The 19684-nt window shown below is 41.3% G+C and overlaps 1 protein-coding gene across 1 annotated transcript in view; it reads right to left on the bottom strand.

The window, feature by feature from the left end:
* LOC110502476 (VPS10 domain-containing receptor SorCS3) overlaps nucleotides 1-6094 on the bottom strand; it is a 76073-nt gene extending 69979 nt beyond the window's left edge. Inside the window, exon 1 of the mRNA XM_021580512.3 lies at nucleotides 5175-6094. Within this exon, the coding sequence (XP_021436187.3) occupies nucleotides 5175-5885 (711 nt within the window). The 5' untranslated portion in view covers nucleotides 5886-6094. The remainder of the gene's footprint in view (nucleotides 1-5174) is intronic.
* Nucleotides 6095-19684: the final 13590 nt, after the last annotated feature.

Below are 19684 nucleotides of genomic sequence, written 5' to 3'. Positions count from 1 at the left end.
GGGGCAATCATTTGAGAAACCAAGGCTATCGAGTCTGCCGATGAGGATGTGGTGATTGACAGAGTCGAAAGCCTTGGCCAGGTCAATGAATACGGCCGCACAGTATTGTTTCTTATCGATTGTGGTTTAGATATCGTTTAGGACCTTGAGCATGGCTGAGGTGCACCCATCACCAGCTCTGAAACCAGATTGCATAGCGGAGAAGGTATGGTGGGATTCGAAATGGTCGGTAATCTGTTTGTTGACTTGGTTTTCGAAGACCTTAGAAAGGCAGGGTAGGATAGATATAGGTCTGTAGCAGTTTGGGTCAAGAGTAACCCCCCCCTTTGAAGAGGGGAATGACCACAGCTGCTTTCCAATCTTTGGGAATCTCAGACGACACGAAAGAGAGGTTGAACAGGCTAGTAATAGGGGAGGCAAAAATTTAGGCAGATCATTTTAGAAATGAAGGGTCCAGATTGTCTAGCCCGGCTGATTTGTACGGGTCCAGATTTTGCAGCTCTTTCAAAACATCAGCTGACTGGATTTGGGAGAAGGAGAAATGGGGAAGGCTTGGGCGAGTTGCTGTGGGGGGTGCAGTGCTGTTGACCGGGGTAGGGGTAGCCAGGTGGAAAGTATGGCCAGCCGTAGAAAAATGCTTATTGAAATGTTCAATTATAGTTGATTTATCGGTGGTGACAGTGTTTCCTATCTTCAGTGCAGTGGGCAGCTGGGAGGATGTGTTCTTATTCTCCATGGACTTTACAGTGTCCCAGAACGTTTTTGAGTTAGTGTTACAGGAAGCAAATTTCTGCTTGAAAAAGCTAGCATTGGCTTTTCTAACTGCCTGTGTATATTGGTTTCTAGCTTCCCTGAAAAGTTGCATATCTTGGGGGCTGTTCGATGCTAATGCAGAACGCCATAGGAATGTTTTGTGTTGGTTAAGGGCAGTCAGGTCTGGAGAGAACCAAGGGCTATATCCGTTCCTGGTTCTAAATGTCTGGGAATGGGGCATGCTTATTTAAGATGGTGAGGAAAGCATTTAAAAAAAAATAACCAGGCATCCTCTACTGACGGGATGAGATCAATATCCTTCCAGGATACCCTGGCCAGGTCGATTAGAAAGGCCTGCTCGCTGAAGTGTTTCAGGGAGCGTTTGACAGTGATGAGTGCAGGTCGTTTGACCGCAGACCCATTACGGATGCAGGCAATGAGGCAGTGATTGATGAGATCTTGGTTGAAAACAGCAGAGGTGTATTTAGAGGGCACGTTGTTTAGGATGATATCTATGAGGGTATCCCGTGTTTACGGCTTTGGGGTGGTACCTGGTAGGTTCATTGATAATTTGTGTGAGATTGAGGGCATCAAGCTTAGATTGTAGGATGGCTGGGGTGTGAATCATGTTCCAGTTTAAGTCGCCTAGCAGCACGAGCTCTGAAGATAGATGGGGGCAATCAGTTCACATATGGTGTCCAGAGCACAGCTGGGGGCAGACCGTGGTCTATAGCAGGCGGCAACGGTGAGAGACTTGTTTTTAGAGAGGTGGATTTTTAAAAGTAGAAGTTCAAATTGTTTGGGTACAGACCTGGATAGTAGGACAGAACTCTGCAGGCTATATTTGCAGTAGATTGCAACACTGCCCCCTTTGGCCGTTCTATCTTGTCTGAAAATGTTGTAGTTAGGGATGAAGATTTCAGAATTTTTGGTGGTCTTCCTAAGCCAGGATTCAGACACGGCTAGAACATCCGGGTTGGCAGAGTGTGCTAAAGCAGTGAATAAAACAAACTTAGGGATGAGGCTTCTAATGTTAACGTGCATGAAACCAAGGCTATTACGGTTACAGAAGTCATCAAAAGAGAGCGCCTGGGGAATAGGAGTGGAGCTAGGCACTGCAGGGCCTGGATTCACCTCTACATCACCAGAGGAACAGAGGGGGACTAGGATAAGGGTATGGCTAAAAGCTATGAGAATTGGTAGTCTAGAAGGTCTGGAACAGAGAGTAAAGGGAGGTTTCTGGGGGCGATAAAATAGCTTCAAGGTATAATGTACATACAAAGGTATGGTAGGATGTGAATACAGTGGAGGTAAACCTAGGTATTGAGTGATGATGAGAGAGATATTGTCTCTAGAAACATCATTGAGACCAGGTGATGTCATCGCATGTGTGGGTGGTGGAACTGAAAGGTTGGATAAGGTAAAATGAGCAGGGCTAGAGGCTCTACAGTGAAATAAGCCAATAAACACTAACCAGAACAGCAATGGACAAGGCATATTGACATTAAGGAAAGGCATGCTTAGTCGAGTGATCATAAGGGTCCAGTGAGTAGTGAGGTTGGTTGGGGTCACGGCGATTCAGACAGCTAGCCGGGCCATCGGTAGCAAGCTAGCAGAGGATGGAGGTCTGTTTTTAGCCACCTTGTGCGTTTCCGTCGGTAGATTAGTGGGGTTCCGTGTGGTAGAGTGGATCAATACAATTGGCAAAATAGATATAGTTATAGTGACCCAAGAAAAAATGTCTGATAGACCTATTCAGATAGCAGCCGATAAGACAGCTAACGATTAGCGGGCCGCAGATGGGCGTTCAGGTAACGTCGCGATGGAGGGGCCAGTTGGATAACTCCTTCGGGCAGACAAAGTCGGTAGTCCAGTCGCGAAGGCCCGGTGGGGCTCCGCATCGGCAGTAAAACGGGTCCGGATAGGTGATTGTAGCCCAGGAGTGGCTGATGGAACTCTTCAGCTGGCCAGATACGGAATAATTGATGTTTGCTCCGGGATCGACGTAAGCCAATAGTCACACGGACAGCAGCTAGCTAGCTGCGAGATCCAGGTGTAAATGTCCAGAGCTTGCGGTTGAAATCCGGGGATATGGAGAGAAAAATAGGTCTGGTATGTTCTGGTCTGAGTCGCGTTGTACAAAACTGGCGATAGCTTCTCGAGCTAAAGGATAGCTGATGACCACAAACCGTGGTTAGCTATCTATCTCTATGAGGAAATCAGCCAGGTCACCCGGGATACAAGTCCGTATTCGACGTCCATCCATGTCTGAGGACATTTGGGGTGACGTGGAAACTGGCCACTAGGGGCAACAGTGAGTGCTGTTACCTTCAAGTAGGTTTCGGTTTTGCTAAGGTGTTGTGGACAGGATTGCAGATGGGCATAAGCATTTGCCTCTGATTTAAAAGGTTACAAGTTGAAATCAAGCAATGGAAAATATTTTTAAAATACTTTTTGTTTAAAGCCTATCCCAAACCTTCACCCTTACAATTCAGAGTTAATGCCTAACCTTAAGAATCTTGCGTTAATGCCTGAACTTCACCTTAAACAGTTTGAAATGTGAATTGTGGAACAACTTCGAAATTTGACGTTTGAGAAACATGGATGAACGGCCTGTTTGAGGTGGGGGGTTTTCTCCAATTTATGCTTTGGCCACAAATACGATTATAGGATGAATAAACAACATTATTTAGGCAAGAGTTAAGAGAACATTATGAACTTCTAAAAATGAGATTTTCACTGGACAGTCACATAAAATGCACTTTGTGAAGCCAAATGAATCTAAGAGTGCTGAATAAGTGCTGAGAACCCATGGTGATGTGTTGCATTATGGTCCCTTCACACAAATCATTCACAATAAAGGCAGATACGAGTGTAGTTTGGTGGAGTAAAATATAGCTATGGGAATGGTAGGCTAACACTTTACAGTTCCCTTAATACTGTGTGAGTACACATATTCCTATAAGTACAGCATAACAACTATTGTAATTACTAGTTGTTACACTGTACTTACATTGTACTTACAACAGTAACCCTAACCCTAGTCCTAACCCTTACCCAACCTCTAATCCTAAGTATAGAGCAAGTGCCATTTATCAATGAGTAAATACAATATTTGTTGCACTATACTTACAGGAATAATTACACAGTAATAGGTATATGTATTCAATTACCACATATAAGACTATTTCCATTTTGGGGGTACATTCACACAGTAACATGATCTTCATGATAGCCTTCCACAGTGATGTACAATGTAATCTATCAGGTATCCAACCCGGGTTGTCTTTGCGCCTCAAGATCACGTCAGCCCACTGAGCTAAAGCCTAGGCAATATCATTGAGAGCTAACATGAGTCTTAAGCTCTCTGGAAAAGTTACTCAGGCAAGGTGTATTTCACTGAACTACCTGTGCTACACATACTCTCTATCAGCATCAGTGGATCACGTAGGAGCATGAACTTACAGAAAGCAAAACATTCAGCAACAAATTGTTTTCAACAGACCCCTGATCAGTTTGGACCACAGTATCAATGACTGCAACAATTATACTGCAGTAACCTATTACATATTAGACACACCTTCTACTGCTACTATTACCATACCTTACTGATGTTGGCAGTTGGACCTAAAACAGTGGGACAAATGCCATTGACAAAGGAAGACTTAATTGTAAAAAGGTGAAAATGCTCCTCTTCAGAGTATACCCTTCGCAGCCTCCAGCCTGGGTGAGCTTTTTTTGTTTGTTTTTGTCTGTGTAGATTGTTGTGATTAAGAACGTGATAATTTCATCCATTATGAAAATGTGTTTTTCATGGGCCATCATGGAATGAGTGCAGATAAAATGGTAATGTCTGTGACAAAAAAAAGAGTTCGTGTCTATTGTATGGATGAGGCACAGTGCACATTCGGAGCTGTAGTTGTGGAAGTAGTACAATATGGATGGAGAAATATTTCACTGTATGCTTGCAACACATTTTCTTAATTGCATTTTAATGAAAATACCAATATTTCACAGACAACGCTTACAAATAGCCGAACCATGCAGTCCACTCGAACAGGAGCGCTAACATTTGTTGATTCTAATCCCTCTCCTATAATTATGCACTAATAATTAAATAGCCATAAAGCAAAGTAACCTCAATTCTGTGACAGACATGTTTTACATGAATAATATCTTGTCTGTAAATCATTCAGAGACACGCTCCCTCAGAGTTGAAGTGACAAGAAACGCATGCATTTTGTTGCGCGCCGTGAGAAAGCTGAGCGTAATGATGCGCAACTGAATGATAGACTTTGGAAATATACCGCGGGTGAAACATCGAGTAAAACGCATGCAGGTTGCGTTTAAATTTTACTTTAGAATGCACACCATTTGAAAAATCGTGTTTTTGTATATTATAAACGTCAATTTGAACTCACGCTGCTGTTGTCTCCAACCCAGTGCCCCATCGCCTGGTTGTGAGCAGAGTCTCCGGATAGAGGGAAAGTAGAGGTGACCAGAAGCGACTCACTTTGCCTCGGACCAGTTCTTGCGTCCTCCCCAGTTCGTCGGTATTCTGTCCTCGGACTATAAACACCAAAAGGCTCCAAAAGCTTCTCGGCTGAAAATGCGTCACCGGGACCTCCAATTTGACTCCTGTCCGAATATTCGCTGTAGGCTGTACTTCGCTTTGTACGGTTACTTAAAGCAAGTGTGCCGTCATTGTCATTTACGTCAAAAAAACGGTCCGACTTTTTTCTGTCATCAGTAAAATACTTGGAACGGTTTGGCGCAGTTTTATCTCTGCCAGAAGATATAGCAATAGGTGTCACTTTCCCAATAACTATTTTCAAGTCCTTTGGTAATCTCCCTCCACCTTTTGGAACCGCCGGTTTTCCATCAATTGGTTCCATTTTAAAAGCCCTGGAAAAGGCAGATTCCTTGACGATATACTTTGGGATTTTGACCCATACGGATTTTAGGTTTGTGCGCAGCTCCAAAGGCAATGTATCAACACGGTTAAGCCAAACGTTCGTCGTTGTGGAACTCGCTGGCCAATTTATTTCAGCGTATGCTGTCAACATATTGTAAAAAGAGCTTAAAACGCAAGTCAAAATAGCCCAACACCAAACTGAACCTGAGATGACCATGGTTTTCACCTCACTGTTGCCAATTATTTGAAAAATAAAATACGTTTCGACGTCGTTAATATATTCTATCAACTTTTGGAATACTCACTGTGTAACCGTAAGTCCGACAATCAAAGATCAGAGTGTCTTTATCTGATCTGCTCAAGTCCAGGAATTTGTCAAAGTGAACAACAAGTTGGGCGGGCGCTGCGCACCAGACAAATGCGCCCGACAAAAAGTGATTGTGGAATTTGTGGAGGGGTGTGTAGAATAGGAATAACGTTAAAAACGCATGCAATATCTAAACGTGTTGATGTATTTTGCAACGACATCTGTCCATTTCAAATAGTATCAGTATCATTGACAAATCCATATGAAATAGTTACCTCCAGTGCGTTATTGGTTCATCCGAGAAATAATTCATCTCAGTTGCCTATAGGTAATTACTCGCAACTGCAATTCCTTCTTCTGCAGAACAGGTGAGTGCTATGTGGATATGTTTTGGACATTTGGAGGAAGAAACATTTACAGCTAGTTTATGCAGCCACTGTTCTCACATACTGTATGTGTATTAAGCCCTACATTTGGAAGAGTTCACCCAAAATATAAATGTACATATTTTCTACCAACCTCTTTTCTTTCATTTCAGCAGCCTCTGGCTGCATGGCGTTAGCTTCCTCAGACCTCTAATGAATTGCACTCATCAGGGCATATATCCTAGCATGGAAGTACCTTCAAAAGTATCATTCCAAACCTCTGCAACATAAATTGACAACTGCCAAGGTAAGTAGAAAATCTTGTAAATTTGTATTTTGGGTAAGCTATCCCATGAAAACAATAGGAACGACTCAATAATATCAAAGTTGTAATCAGCTCAAACCAGCCCAGAACATGGCAGTCTCTTTTGCAGAGGAGGAGTGGAGTCACATAAAATGGTTGTGACTAGATGGGATACAGTCATAACAGGTTATGAGAGCATTTTGGCTTAGGAGAGCATTTTATCTTACCCTAACCCTTTTCCTAACATTAATATAATTCCCCAAACCTGCTATGTTAATGATCCAAACCTGCTGTGAAAGTTCTCCTAACCTGCTACGAAAAAGTAACCTCCGGATCATAGCTGTATTCCACCTAGTCAGAACCAGAGAAAACCCACTGGAATTGTGATGCAGTGAGTTATAAGTGAAATAATCTGTCTGTTTACAATTGTTGGGACAATTACTTGTGTCATGCACAAAGTAGATGTCCTAACCGACTTGCCAAAACTATAGTTTGTTAACAAGAGATTTGTGGAGTGGTTGAAAAACAAGTTTTAATGACTCCAACCTAAGTGTATGTAAACTTCCGATTTCAACTGTATATCCTATTCTGATGCTCTAAATGTTCAGTTTCTAATTCTATCCATATAGAGGCAACAATTATTTTCTATATTTGTCAGATTCTCAGCCAGAGCTCCCTATAATTGTATCTCAATCTTTGAGGAAATGGCAGAGTTGATTCGAGAAACAGGAGAACAAAGTGTGGAGGTCTATAAAGAACATATCATTATGCAGGAGATAAAAAAACTAAATGTATGCTATATTTACATCACCTGTCAAAAAATAAAACAGATTTTCCATTTCCTTCAAGGTCAAACTGTCTTTGCATCAAAGGACGGAGACATAAAGCATTTTGCTGCATCATAAGAGAGGGTAATCGCAACATAAACTCAGCAAAAAAAGAAACGTCCCTTTTTCAGGACACTGTCATTCAAAGATAATTCGTAAAAGTCTATATAACTTCACATATCTTCAGTGTAAAGGGTTTAAACAATGTTTCCCATGCTTGTTCAATGAACCATAAACAATTAATGAACATGCGCCTGTGGAACGGTCTTTAAGACACTAACAGCTTACAAACGGTAGGTAATTAAGGTCACAGTTATGAAAACGTAGGACACTAAAGAGGCCTTTCAACTGACTTTGAAAAACACCAAAAGAAAGATGCCCAGGGTCCCTGCTCATCTGCGAGAACGTGCCTTAGGCATGCTGCAAGGAGGCATGGGGACTGCAGATGTGGCCAGGGCAATAAATTGCAATGTCCGTACTGTGAGACGCCTAAGACAGAGCTACAGGGAGACAGGACGGACAGCTGATCGTCCTCGCAGTGGCAGACCACGTGTAACAACACCTGCACAGGATCGGTACATCCGAATATCACACCTGTAGGACAGGTACAACAACTTCCCGAGTTACACCAGGAAAGCACAATCCCTCCATCAGTGCTCAGACTGTCCGCAATAGGCTGAGAGTGTCACGAACGTCGTGGTAATCATACTCGGACCAAGGCACAGCGTACTTAGAGTTCCACATGTTTATTAAATGAAACTCATAAAAACAATAAATAGCAACGAAACGTGATGTTCTGTACAGCTCACAGCCCTCAGCACAAAAACAAGATCCCACAAAAACCCAGTGGGAAAAGGCTACCTAAATATGATCCCCAATCAGAGACAACGAATCAGGGCTGCCTCTGATTGGGAACTATACCAGGCCAACATAAAAATAGAAAAACTAGAGTACAAACCCTAGTCACACCCCGACCTAACCAAATTAGAGAATAAAAGTCTCTCTAAGGTCAGGGCGTGAGAGAGAGAGGCTGGACTAGGAGCTTGTAGGCCTGTTGTAAAGGCAGGTCCTCACCAGACATCACTGGAAATAACTTTGCCTATGGGCACAAACCCACCGTCGCTGGACCAGACAGGACTGGCAAAAAGTGCTCTTTACTGACGAGTCAAGGTTTTGTCTCACCAGGGGTGACTGTCAGATTCATGTATATCGTCAAAGGAATGAACGTTACACCGAGGCCTGTACTCTGGAGTGGGATCGATTTGGAGGTGGAGGGTCTGTTATGGTCTGGGGCGGTGTGTCACAGCATCATCGGACTGAGCCTGTTGTCATTGCAGGCAAACTCAACACTGTGCATTACAGGGAAGACATCCTCCTCCCTTATGTGGTACCCTTCCTGCAGGCTCATCCTGACATAACCCTCCAGCATGACAATGCCACCAGCCATACTGCTCTTCTGTGCGTGATTTCCTGCAAGACAGGAATGTCAGTGTTCTGCCATGGCCAGCGAAGAGCCCGGATCTCAATCCCATTGAGCACGTCTGGGGCCTGTTGGATCTGAGGGTGAGGCCTAGGGCCATTCCCCCCAGAAATGTCAGAGAACTTGCAGGTGCCTTGGAGGAAGAGTTGGATAACATCTCACAGCAAGAAATGGCAAACCTGGTGCAGTCCATGAGAAGGAGATGCACTGCAGTACTTAACCTCTCTGGGATCGTTCGGGACGCCAGCGTCCCACCTCGCCAACAGCCAGTGAAATTGCAGGGCGCCAAATTCAAAACAACAGAAATCTCATAATTAAAATTCCTCAACCATACAAGTAGTGTACACCATTTTAAAGATACACTTCTCGTTAATCCATCCACAATGTACAACTTCAAAAAGGCTTTTCAGCGAAAGCAGAACATATCATTCATTATGTTAGGTCAGCAACTAGTCACAGAAAGCAAAGAAAGCAAAACCAAAGAGAGGTGTCACACAAAGTAGAAATATAGATAAAATGAATCACTCACCTTTGATGATCTTCATCAGATGACACTCCCAGGACTCAATGTTACACAATACAAGTATGTTTTGTTCGATCAAGTTCATATTTATATCCAAAAACCTACATTGGCTCCATGTTCAGAAATGCCTCCAAAACATCCGGAGAAATTGCAGAGAGCCACATCAAATAACAGAAATACTCATCATAAACTTTGATGAAAGATACATGTTTTTACATAGAATTAAAGATAAACTTGTTCTTAATGCAACCGCTGTTTCAGATTTCAAAAAAGCTTTACGGCAAAAGCACAATATTCATAACAGCGTTCAGCAACAAAAGCAAGCCATACAGTTACCCACCAAATTGAGCGGGTCAACAAAAGTCATAAATAGCATTATAAATCTTCACTTACCTTTGCTGATCTTCGTTGGAATGCACTCCCAGGACTCCCACAAGAAATGTTTGTTATGTTCGATTATGTCCATATTTATGTCCAAATACCTCCATTTTGTTCGCGAGTTCAGTTCACTATTCCAAAGGCACAATGCGCGAGCGCAAAATCCAGACGGAAAGTCAAAAGAGTTCCATTACAGTGTGTAGAAACATGTCAAACGATGTTTACAATAAATCCTTAGGGACTTTTTATAATAAATCTTCAATAATATTCCAACCGGACAATAGCGTATTCATTACAAAGGAAAAAGAAGGCACGGCGCGCCCGCGTGACCGCGCAGTAAACAACTGATTGGCCACATCCTAGTCCACTTGTTGAAACAGCTCTTATTCGACCCCCTTCCACAATAGAAGCCTCAAACAACTTTCTAAAGACTGTTGACATCTGCTGGAAGCCTTGGGAAGTGCAATCTGGCCCCATAGACACAGCATATTGGATAGGCAATCACTTAAATGAAACTACAAACCTCAGATTTCCCACTTCCTGGTTGGATTTGTCTCAGGTTTTCGCCTGCCATATGAATTCTGATATACTCACAGACATCAATCAAACAGTTTTAGAAACTTCAGAGTGTTTTCTATCTAATACTACTAATAATATGCATATATTAGCATCTGGGACAGAGTAGCAGGCAGTTTACTCTGGGCACCTGATTCATCCAAGCTACTCAATACTGCCCCCCTGTCACCAAGAAGTTAATGCAGCTGGTGGCCACACCAGATACTGACTGTTAATTTTGATTTTGTCCCATTCCTTTGTTCAGGGACACATTATTCAATTTCTGTTAGTCACATGTCTGTGGAAGTTGTTCAGTTTATGTCTCAGTTGTTGAATCTTGTAATGTTCATACAAATATTTACACATGTTAAGTTTGCTGAAAATTAACGCAGTTCACAGTGAGAGGACGTTTTTTTGTTTGCTTAGTTTAGAATAATTAGGCTATGCAAATACTCCCTAATTTATAAAATGTGGATATCTTCATAGTCTTTTAAAGTCTATTCCTGCATATTCAAGTCATCACTTATTACTTTTTTCTACAAATAAGTTTCTTTCCTATTCTAGCTTTTGAATGACACTAGTGTAGCAAATCCTGCCATATACATGTAAACTCTAATATACTAGTTATGAAACTCATGTAAGAACACATTCTTGCCACATATGTATATCACAATTGTTATGTAGTTACTCTTTATGACCAACTTGTTATGAAATATCGTCTGTTCAAGCAACCCAAGGCATGTTTTAAATCACATGTAACACTTACTCAATGATAAAATCATGACACACATGGGTTGGTGACATGATGGATAAGAGTGACATTAAATCAATTCATGGTTGATACAACCTACCACAGTGCTGCAGTAGATCCCAATAGAGTGCAATGTACAAAAAAACTAAAGAGAATCCAGTGACACCATATCTCAAGAATTTCGCATTTGGCTACTGCTTTCTGCACGGCTGTACAAACAAATTGAGATTCATGCAACTGGAGGCTCGGGGCAGCAGGTGTTATTGTTGTGGCTATCAAACTCAGCCCCATGCAGACGCCGCAGACGCCACACACACACACACACACACACACACACACACACACACACACACACACACACACACACACACACACACACACACACACACACACACACACACACACACACACACACACTCTCTCTGTGGGCCAATCCTGTTACCACACCCCTCTGCCATGGAAGGCTAATTGGACTGATGATACTCTGTTTACCTATTTTGCACCTTAAATTAAGTGGCAGACCAGGAAGAGAAATCACCTCCATCAATGACCTTTCTTTTAATCTATTCTAACCTTGAGCCAAATAACGTACATACATAGATCATTCATAGATCTTTCTATTTTTATTTTATTTTGTGTTATTGACTGTATGTCTGTTTATGTGTAACTCTGTGTTGTTGTTTTTGTTGCACTGCTATGCTTTATCTTGGCCAGGTCGCAGTTGTAAATGAGAACTTGTTCTCAATTGGCCTACCTGGTTAAATAAAGGTGAAATAAAAAATAAAAAAAATAAAAAATGGAGAGCAGAAGGCAGACCCACATGTGTGTGTGTGTGTGTGTGTGTGTGTGTGTGCGCACATGTGGACATGTGCATGCGTCTCTCTCTCTATTTGTGTGCGTGACAAATAGAGAGATGGAGAAAAAGACAGTCTCCCAGACTCCAACGATGTTTGTGTGTATCTACGCTTTGCACTCCCCTCCCCTGAGTAGATGATTAATTACATTATCAGATCTAATCCTCCCATTCGAATGAGGGGCAGAACTTTAAGTAGGTTTGCAGTCGAGCCCTCAGAACAGCAGTTAGTCCACAGCCTCCAGCCAGCCTAGCCTAGACGAGGAGGAGCAGCCCAGAAGCTCTCAGGACCAAAACCCATTTGTGCATTCGCTGTCTGCATCCCAAGCTTGTTAGATCCAACACTTCAGTGATCCCGATGGAGTGGACGCACTCGACGTAAAAGGAACTGTAATGGCCATCACACAGACAGCTCACACTCCCGGCACTGGAGATGAACAGCAAGGTACACTCTCCCCATCCCATTAAAGACAAAACATGCACTTCTACTTCGATTGGCAAACAAAAAAAGCAATCAAAACATGGTTTCAGTCTTTGTTTGTGTAACTTCTACCCGGCTGTATTGACAAAAAGTTCCTTTGTAAGGTCATTGAAGTCCAACTGTCTATAAAAGGGGTAGGCAACCCTGTTCCCAGAGTGCCACAGCTACTGCAGTATTTTTCCCAACTAGGCAACACACCAGACACACTGAGCAAATTGATCAGTTCAGTGATTGACTAAATTGACCACACCTGGTTTTCCAGGTTGGTTAAATCCAAAACATGAAGTGCCTGTGGCACTCCAGGACCAGGTTTGCCTACCCCTGGTCTATATCATTATTGTCACCCTCACAGTTTATATGGGTAGGCACTATAATGTAACTCCTCTCTCCATATGTACTCAAGTCATTTCTTTTTGTTCTTAGAAAATGGAGTGTTATTTTTCACTCCATCATTCATCATAAAATGTTAGACAGACAAGGACCATTTGTTACAGCATTCAACAAAAACCGTAATGTGATTGATCAACATACCTGTACTTGATATAGATAAAATAAGAAAATTCCTCCTTAATTTGAATCTATTAGTATATATTTCCCGTAAAATAAAGTCAAAACATTTCTCTATTAGTTTGATAATTTATAATCAGGGAGGATTATCATGATTAGCAGGGGACCACCCATGCATAATAACACTATTGTAAGTCAGGAGCATGTGTCTCTACTGAACACATTTGTTCATTACCACTGGAAAGCAAACACCATCTGTTATCAAAAGAAATCTCTTTGACCCACTTAGAAAAATACACTTCAATACAGAACTTCAGCTTTATCCTTCTTTAATGTATTAGATACAGTATGTCTGTACCTATTGATTAAAAAACAGAACCCCGCCTCCCGGGTGGCGCAGTGGTTAAGGGCGCTGTACAGCAGCGCCAGCTGTGCCACCAGAGACTCTGGGTTCGCGCCCAGGCTCTGTCGTAACAGGGAGGTCCGTGGGGCGACGCCCAATTGGCCTAGTGTCGCCCGGGTTAGGGAGGGTTTGGCCGGTATCCTTGTCTCATCGTGCACCAGCGACTCCTGTGGCGGGCTGGGCACAGTGCGCGCTAACCAAGGTTGCCAGGTGCACGGTGCGGCTGGCTTCCGGGTTGGATGGCGCTGTGTTAAGAAGCAGTGCGGCTTGGTTGGGTTGTGTATCGGAGGACGCATGACTTTCAACCTTCGTCTCTCCCGAGCCCGTACGGGAGTTGTAGCGATGAGACAAGATAGTAGCTACTAAAAACAATTGGATACCACGAAAAAGGGGTAAATTTCCAAGATGAGATTAAACACACAGACACTAACTACATGTATGTATACTGTGGAAAGCAAAGCAACCACACACTAGATATTGGATTGACAAATAAATACATTCAAGAAATTCCCTGTAATGTTTGACTATACCCATTTGACTGTACAGTAGCTCAGTTCCACAGTGCATTTCCATGTGCCTTTCCTTGCAACACAAACTGAAAGGAAAAATCAATACCTTTAAAACCCCTGGCAACGTTTTGGGGATTTTTTAAACAAGTACTTTAGTTCTGGGCAAAAGATGATGTGTTCTCTCTGCTCTCTTGGTTCTCGGATCTAATAGAATGCAAGCAATTGGCAAATGCTGTGTCTTTTCTTTCTCTCTCCCTTCTCTCTCGGCAGCCAAACATAACTTAAAAACAGAATCAATCTTTTTATCAACCATGGATGCACAGTGTAAAATGGCATAGAATTGAATTCTAGCTGTTAATCAAATATCTTGTGCTAAAGCAACGTAGCATGACATGTTGTAAAAAATGACTTTGCATTAATCTGTCACTACTGTGTTATATATGCACACTTCTATATGAATATATACTGTCCACATTTCTCTATGAATATATTCAGTAGGGGCAATTGGAAACAAACACCAAAGGACATACAGATTGCATAACAAACAATAATGTAACTCCATTTCATGGACACATTAGCTTTGCATTAGATGACCTAAAACCAAACCCACAATAGAAATGGATAAATATCTAATCATATTACTGTATATTATGTTATGTAAAAAGTAGCATTGTGCAGAACTGATAAATGCATTTAGAAAAACATGGTCTGTTTATACTAATCAATTGTTGGTCATGGAATCAGAACAATTTGATCAGGGAATCAGAGAAACCTATTATCAATGCCCGAAGGCCCTTATCTTCAGGCTGGCTAATTTATTTGTGGTAACAAATCAATTTCTTTGAGAATTTTTTTTTTCAGTCTTGTTCACACTTTATTCAAGGTAAGAGAGGGCAATTCATTGTTACAGTCTCAGAAATATGGGCTGGACATGGCTCTCACCGCAACCTGTTTCTTCTATGTGGTTTTTAAAACATCATATAGTGCCTAGTGGTACCCTGAAGACTGGAATGCAGCTCTCCCGAAATGAACACAGCATTTCCCAATGATGGACCTTGCTCCAGGCAGCTAGTTCTGTAACTGAGGTCAACACAGGACAGGGTAGTGCAAGAGAAAGAGAAGGAGAGTGTGAGAGACTGGATGAATAAATTAGAGATGGTGAGTGGGAAAGAGATGTGCAAAAACATCCAGTTTCACCATGACCTTTTCAGTTGGGTTTCCATACTTCGATAAGAAATGTAAATACTGTAAGGGAGAGTGGGTAAGTTGAGCTAAAGGGAAAGTTGAGCTACACTTGTTTCTAGGAAACCGTACACAAAAAGTATAATTTGACCAAATATTTAGAAAGAGGTACTCATTTCATGGAGTCTGTTTAGGAAGAAACCACATTGGAAAAGTGGTAAGCAAGTCAAATGAAAGTATTGTGTTAGAGGTTTCATGATGCTTGTATCTAAACCAAAGTAAATAATTGTAAGATTGTTCTATACATCATTTGCATACTCTATAAACTTCAATATGAGGTCCTAAACCAAGCATTAAAATGCATCCTTGTAGCTGTGTGTCCTAATATAGTCCAATTTTTGGCCTTGGGGAAAGTTGAGCCAATGGCCATGGGGTAAGTTGAGTCAATGTCAAATGTAAGTATTTTCTTCCAAGTCTAAATGCAAGGTATTTTAGCTGGGATCTGAGGAAACAACAGGGCCTTTCCTATGATGAAAGTGTTAAAAAACAGTACAAAGTTTTTGGAAGGTGTTAAGCCTGTTTTAAAAGATGTTTAAAATGATTAAAAGACAAAAAAAAGTGATTGTGTTGAATTGTGGTAATATTTCATAGAGTACAGAAATGTGTAGGCGGCTGAAATTGCCCTGTCCCGTGACTCAGCTTACCCCATACCTGGGGTAAATTGTGCCACTTGAACATGCTATGTTATTTTTTTATTGTTTACATGAATTCTGATTATTTCCAGGAATAGACAACATCCTGAAATATACACTACCGGTCAAAAGTTTTAGAACACCTACTCATTCAAGGGTTTTTCTTTATTTGTACTATTTTCTACATTGTAGAATAATAGTGAAGACATCAAAACTATTCAATAGCACAAATGGAATCATGTAGTAAACAAAACAGTGTTAAACAAATCAAAATATATTTATATTTGAGATTCTTCAAGTAACCACCCTTTGCCTTGATGAGAGCTTTGCACACTCTTGGCATTCTCTCAACCAGCTTCACCTGGAATGCTTTTCCAACAGTTTTGAAGGAGTTCCCACATATGCTGAGCACATGTTCGCTGCCTTTCCTTCACTCTGTGGTCCGACTCATCCCAAACCATCTAAATTTGGTTGAAGTCGAGGGATTGTGGAGGCCAGGTCATCTGATGCAGCACTCCTTCACTCTCATTTGTGGTAAAATAGCCCTTGCACAGCCTGGAGGTGTGTTGGGTCATTGTCCTGTTGAAAAACAAATGATAGTCCCACTAAGCCCAAACCAGATGGGATGGCGTATCACTACAGAATGCTGAGGTAGCCATGCTGGTTAAGTATACCTTGAATTCAAAATACATTGCAGACAGTGTCACTAGCAAAGCACACCCACACCATAACACCTCCTCCTCCATGCTATACGGTGGGAAATACACATGCAGAGATCATCCGTTCATCCACACCTCATCTCACAAAGACATGGCAGTTGGGACTAAGAAAAAGGACAAATTTCCACTGGTCTAATGTCCAATGCTCGTGTTTCTTGGCCCAAGCAAGTCTCTTCTTATTATTGGTGTCCTTTAGTAGTGGTTTCTTTGCAGAAATTTGACCATGAAGGCCTGATTCACGCAGTCTCCTCTGAACAGTTGATGTTGAGATGTGTCTGTTACTTGAACGCTGTGAAGCATTTATTTGGGCTGCAAATTCTGAGGCAGGTAACTCTAATAAACGTATCCTCTGCAGAAGAGGCAACTCTGGGTCTTCCTTTCCTGTGGCGGTCCTCATGAGAGACAGTTTCATCATATCGCTTGATGGTTTTTGCGACTGCACTTAAAGACACTTTCAAAGTTCTTGAAATGTTCCGTATTGACTGACACTCATGTCTTAAAGTAGTGATGGACTGTCGTTTCTCTTTGCTTATTAGAGCTGTTCTGGCCATAATATGGACTTGGTCTTTTACCAAATTGGGCTATCTTCTGTATACCACCCCTACCTTGTCACAACACAACTGAAGGGAAGAAATTCCACAAATTAACTTTGAACAAGGCACACCTTTTAATTGAAATGCATTTCAGGTGTCTACCTCATGAAGCTGGTTGAGAGCATGCCAAGAATGTGCAAAGCTGTCATCAAGGCAAAGGGTGGCTACTTTGAAGAATCTCAAATCTCAAATATATTTGTATTTGTTACTACATGATTCCATATGTGTTATTTCATAGTTTGATGTCTTCACTATTATTCTACAATGTAGATAATGGTAAAAATAATGCAAAACCCTTGAATGAGTAGGTGTTCTAAAACTTTTGACCGGTATTGTGTGTAGATATCCTTGTTAGAAAGAATACTATATTTCTCTTAATGCTGAAGGTAATTGATGATTAAGATAGAAATAAAGCATCACTGTGTCAGAGTTTTCAACAGCTCAGCCCATAAGTAATTTCTTATTAGCACCAAGTGTGCTAAAGTTAGTGATAGTAACAATACTGACTAAAAAGGCACCTGAAATATGTATATGTATATACTGTACTCTATATCATCTACTGCATCTTTATGTAATACATGTATCACTAGCCACTTTAAACCATGCCACTTTGTCTACATACCCTACATTACCCATCTCATATGTATATACTGTACTCGATACCATCTACTGCATCTTGCCTATGCCCTTCTGTACCATTACTCATTCATATATCTTTATGTACATATTCTTTATCCCTTTACACTTGTGTGTATAAGGTAGTAGTTGTGGAATTGTTAGGTTAGATTACTCGTTGGTTATTACTGCATTGTCGGAACTAGAAGCACAAGCATTTCGCTACACTCGCATTAACATCTGCTAACCATGTGTATGTGACAAATAAAATTTGATTTGATTAAAAAGGCACGTCTATAACATCAACACGTAGTATGCCTATTATTAATAGCTTCTCTCAAAAAATTGTCTGCAAATTCTATAAATACACGTGTAAGAAACACTTGTTTACCACAATCAGTCCCCTTAAAGTACAATCATAACTGTAGTAGATATCAGAGCATAGAATAATTTATAGCAAAGGGCTTTTAAGATGTGGGGATGAACATTGTCTGAAGGGTCTTGGAATTTATAGTTACCAAAACATAGACTGCCTCCTGTAGAATGCGAGGCTGAGTCTTATCCGGAATGAAATGATTTATACTCTCTGAATCCCTAAACCACTGACTGTTGCTCTCATGCAGTGAAGATACTCCTGTGTCAGATAGGGAGAGAAACAAACCAGAGGCACAATGCAGATAGCTAACAATATCAACAGCAAAGAAGACTTATTTTCACCCACCAACAGTCAGTCCCATCATAGGATAGACAGATGTGATTTGAGTGGATGGTTTTCAAGCGACTGGTAGAGACATGGTTTCTGGTTAATGCTGTTATTATTCACTTGTAAGATGGAGGCCTTTCCTGGGAGACTAAATTAAAGGCTGCTCTTCTCTGCACCCGGCTTCACTCGGCTCCTCTTCCTCCCTGCAGGGTGGCTTACCACAATGCCACAGCAGTGTGACACACTTGCACAGACTCCTGACTGTGCCCTGAACAGAGTGAAGGAGGTGTGACACATTTTACAGCGACTACTAGCTGTTCCCAGAGTAGATGCTGAGGACTGTCCTGAAAGCTTTCCACAAAGAGGAAGAGGAATTATTCTACAACTTTCTACTTCTATTTCATTTTTATTCTACTTCTTCTATTTTTAATGTGGTTGTCTAGATCACATTGGTGATGGTGTGAAGGATGAATTATGTTTTTTTTGTAACATAGCTAAACATGATAATTTTCAAGAACTAGTATCATAAAACATTGCCCCTGAATGTTCTCACTAGCTTCATGTAGATGTGTGAGAAATGCTCTTGGTCTTTCATAATCTTTAACTGTCTTTTCATGTAATTTGGCAGCATTCAAGCCAGTGCCTTTGGACACAGCTGGGATCAGAAAGAGATATTAAAGCAGACATGTAATCAAAATGTACTATATGTAGGACTGCTGCATACAGTGTTATTGCCTTGTGTTTTCCTGCTTTCTTTAGTCAGAGTACTTTAGTTCATTTCAAAAGCAGAGGGGAAGAATAGCTTTATTATTACCTGAACTCTGGAAGAATCAGGGTAACTTCAACTCAAAATGTCATGGTTGACTCATTCTTGTTTTCTAACCCCACCCCAATATTCAGAGACAACCTACAATCAACAGCATAATTCTGCTAGAAATTTTAAAACTTGAAAACAATTGCAAAGAGTCCCCTCCTGTTTCCTGTTAGACATTTTTTTTCCATCTTTTTTTGTGTATATTTCAATCTCTTTTTCCATTTTTAAATTAAATATACCTTCCGGCAACCCGGCTCACCCAATGTGATACGGATTTGCTATTTTCGGCTATTTAAATAGCCAGAACCTCCATCAAAAGCTAGCTAATTAGCTACTAGCTATTTAGTCATTGTTAGCCACTGCTAGCGGCCTTTACCTTTAGCACAGACACAGCTTTTAGCCTGGATAATACTTGCCAATCTGCCAGTCGGCACAGCGCAAAATCAACCCTGAGC

This window comes from Oncorhynchus mykiss, chromosome 23, assembly GCF_057628025.1.
Source record: "Oncorhynchus mykiss isolate SJ-2025 chromosome 23, ASM5762802v1, whole genome shotgun sequence".
In the NCBI taxonomy this organism is placed as follows: Eukaryota; Metazoa; Chordata; class Actinopteri; order Salmoniformes; family Salmonidae; genus Oncorhynchus; species Oncorhynchus mykiss.
This window is presented reverse-complemented; position numbering and strand designations above follow the sequence as displayed.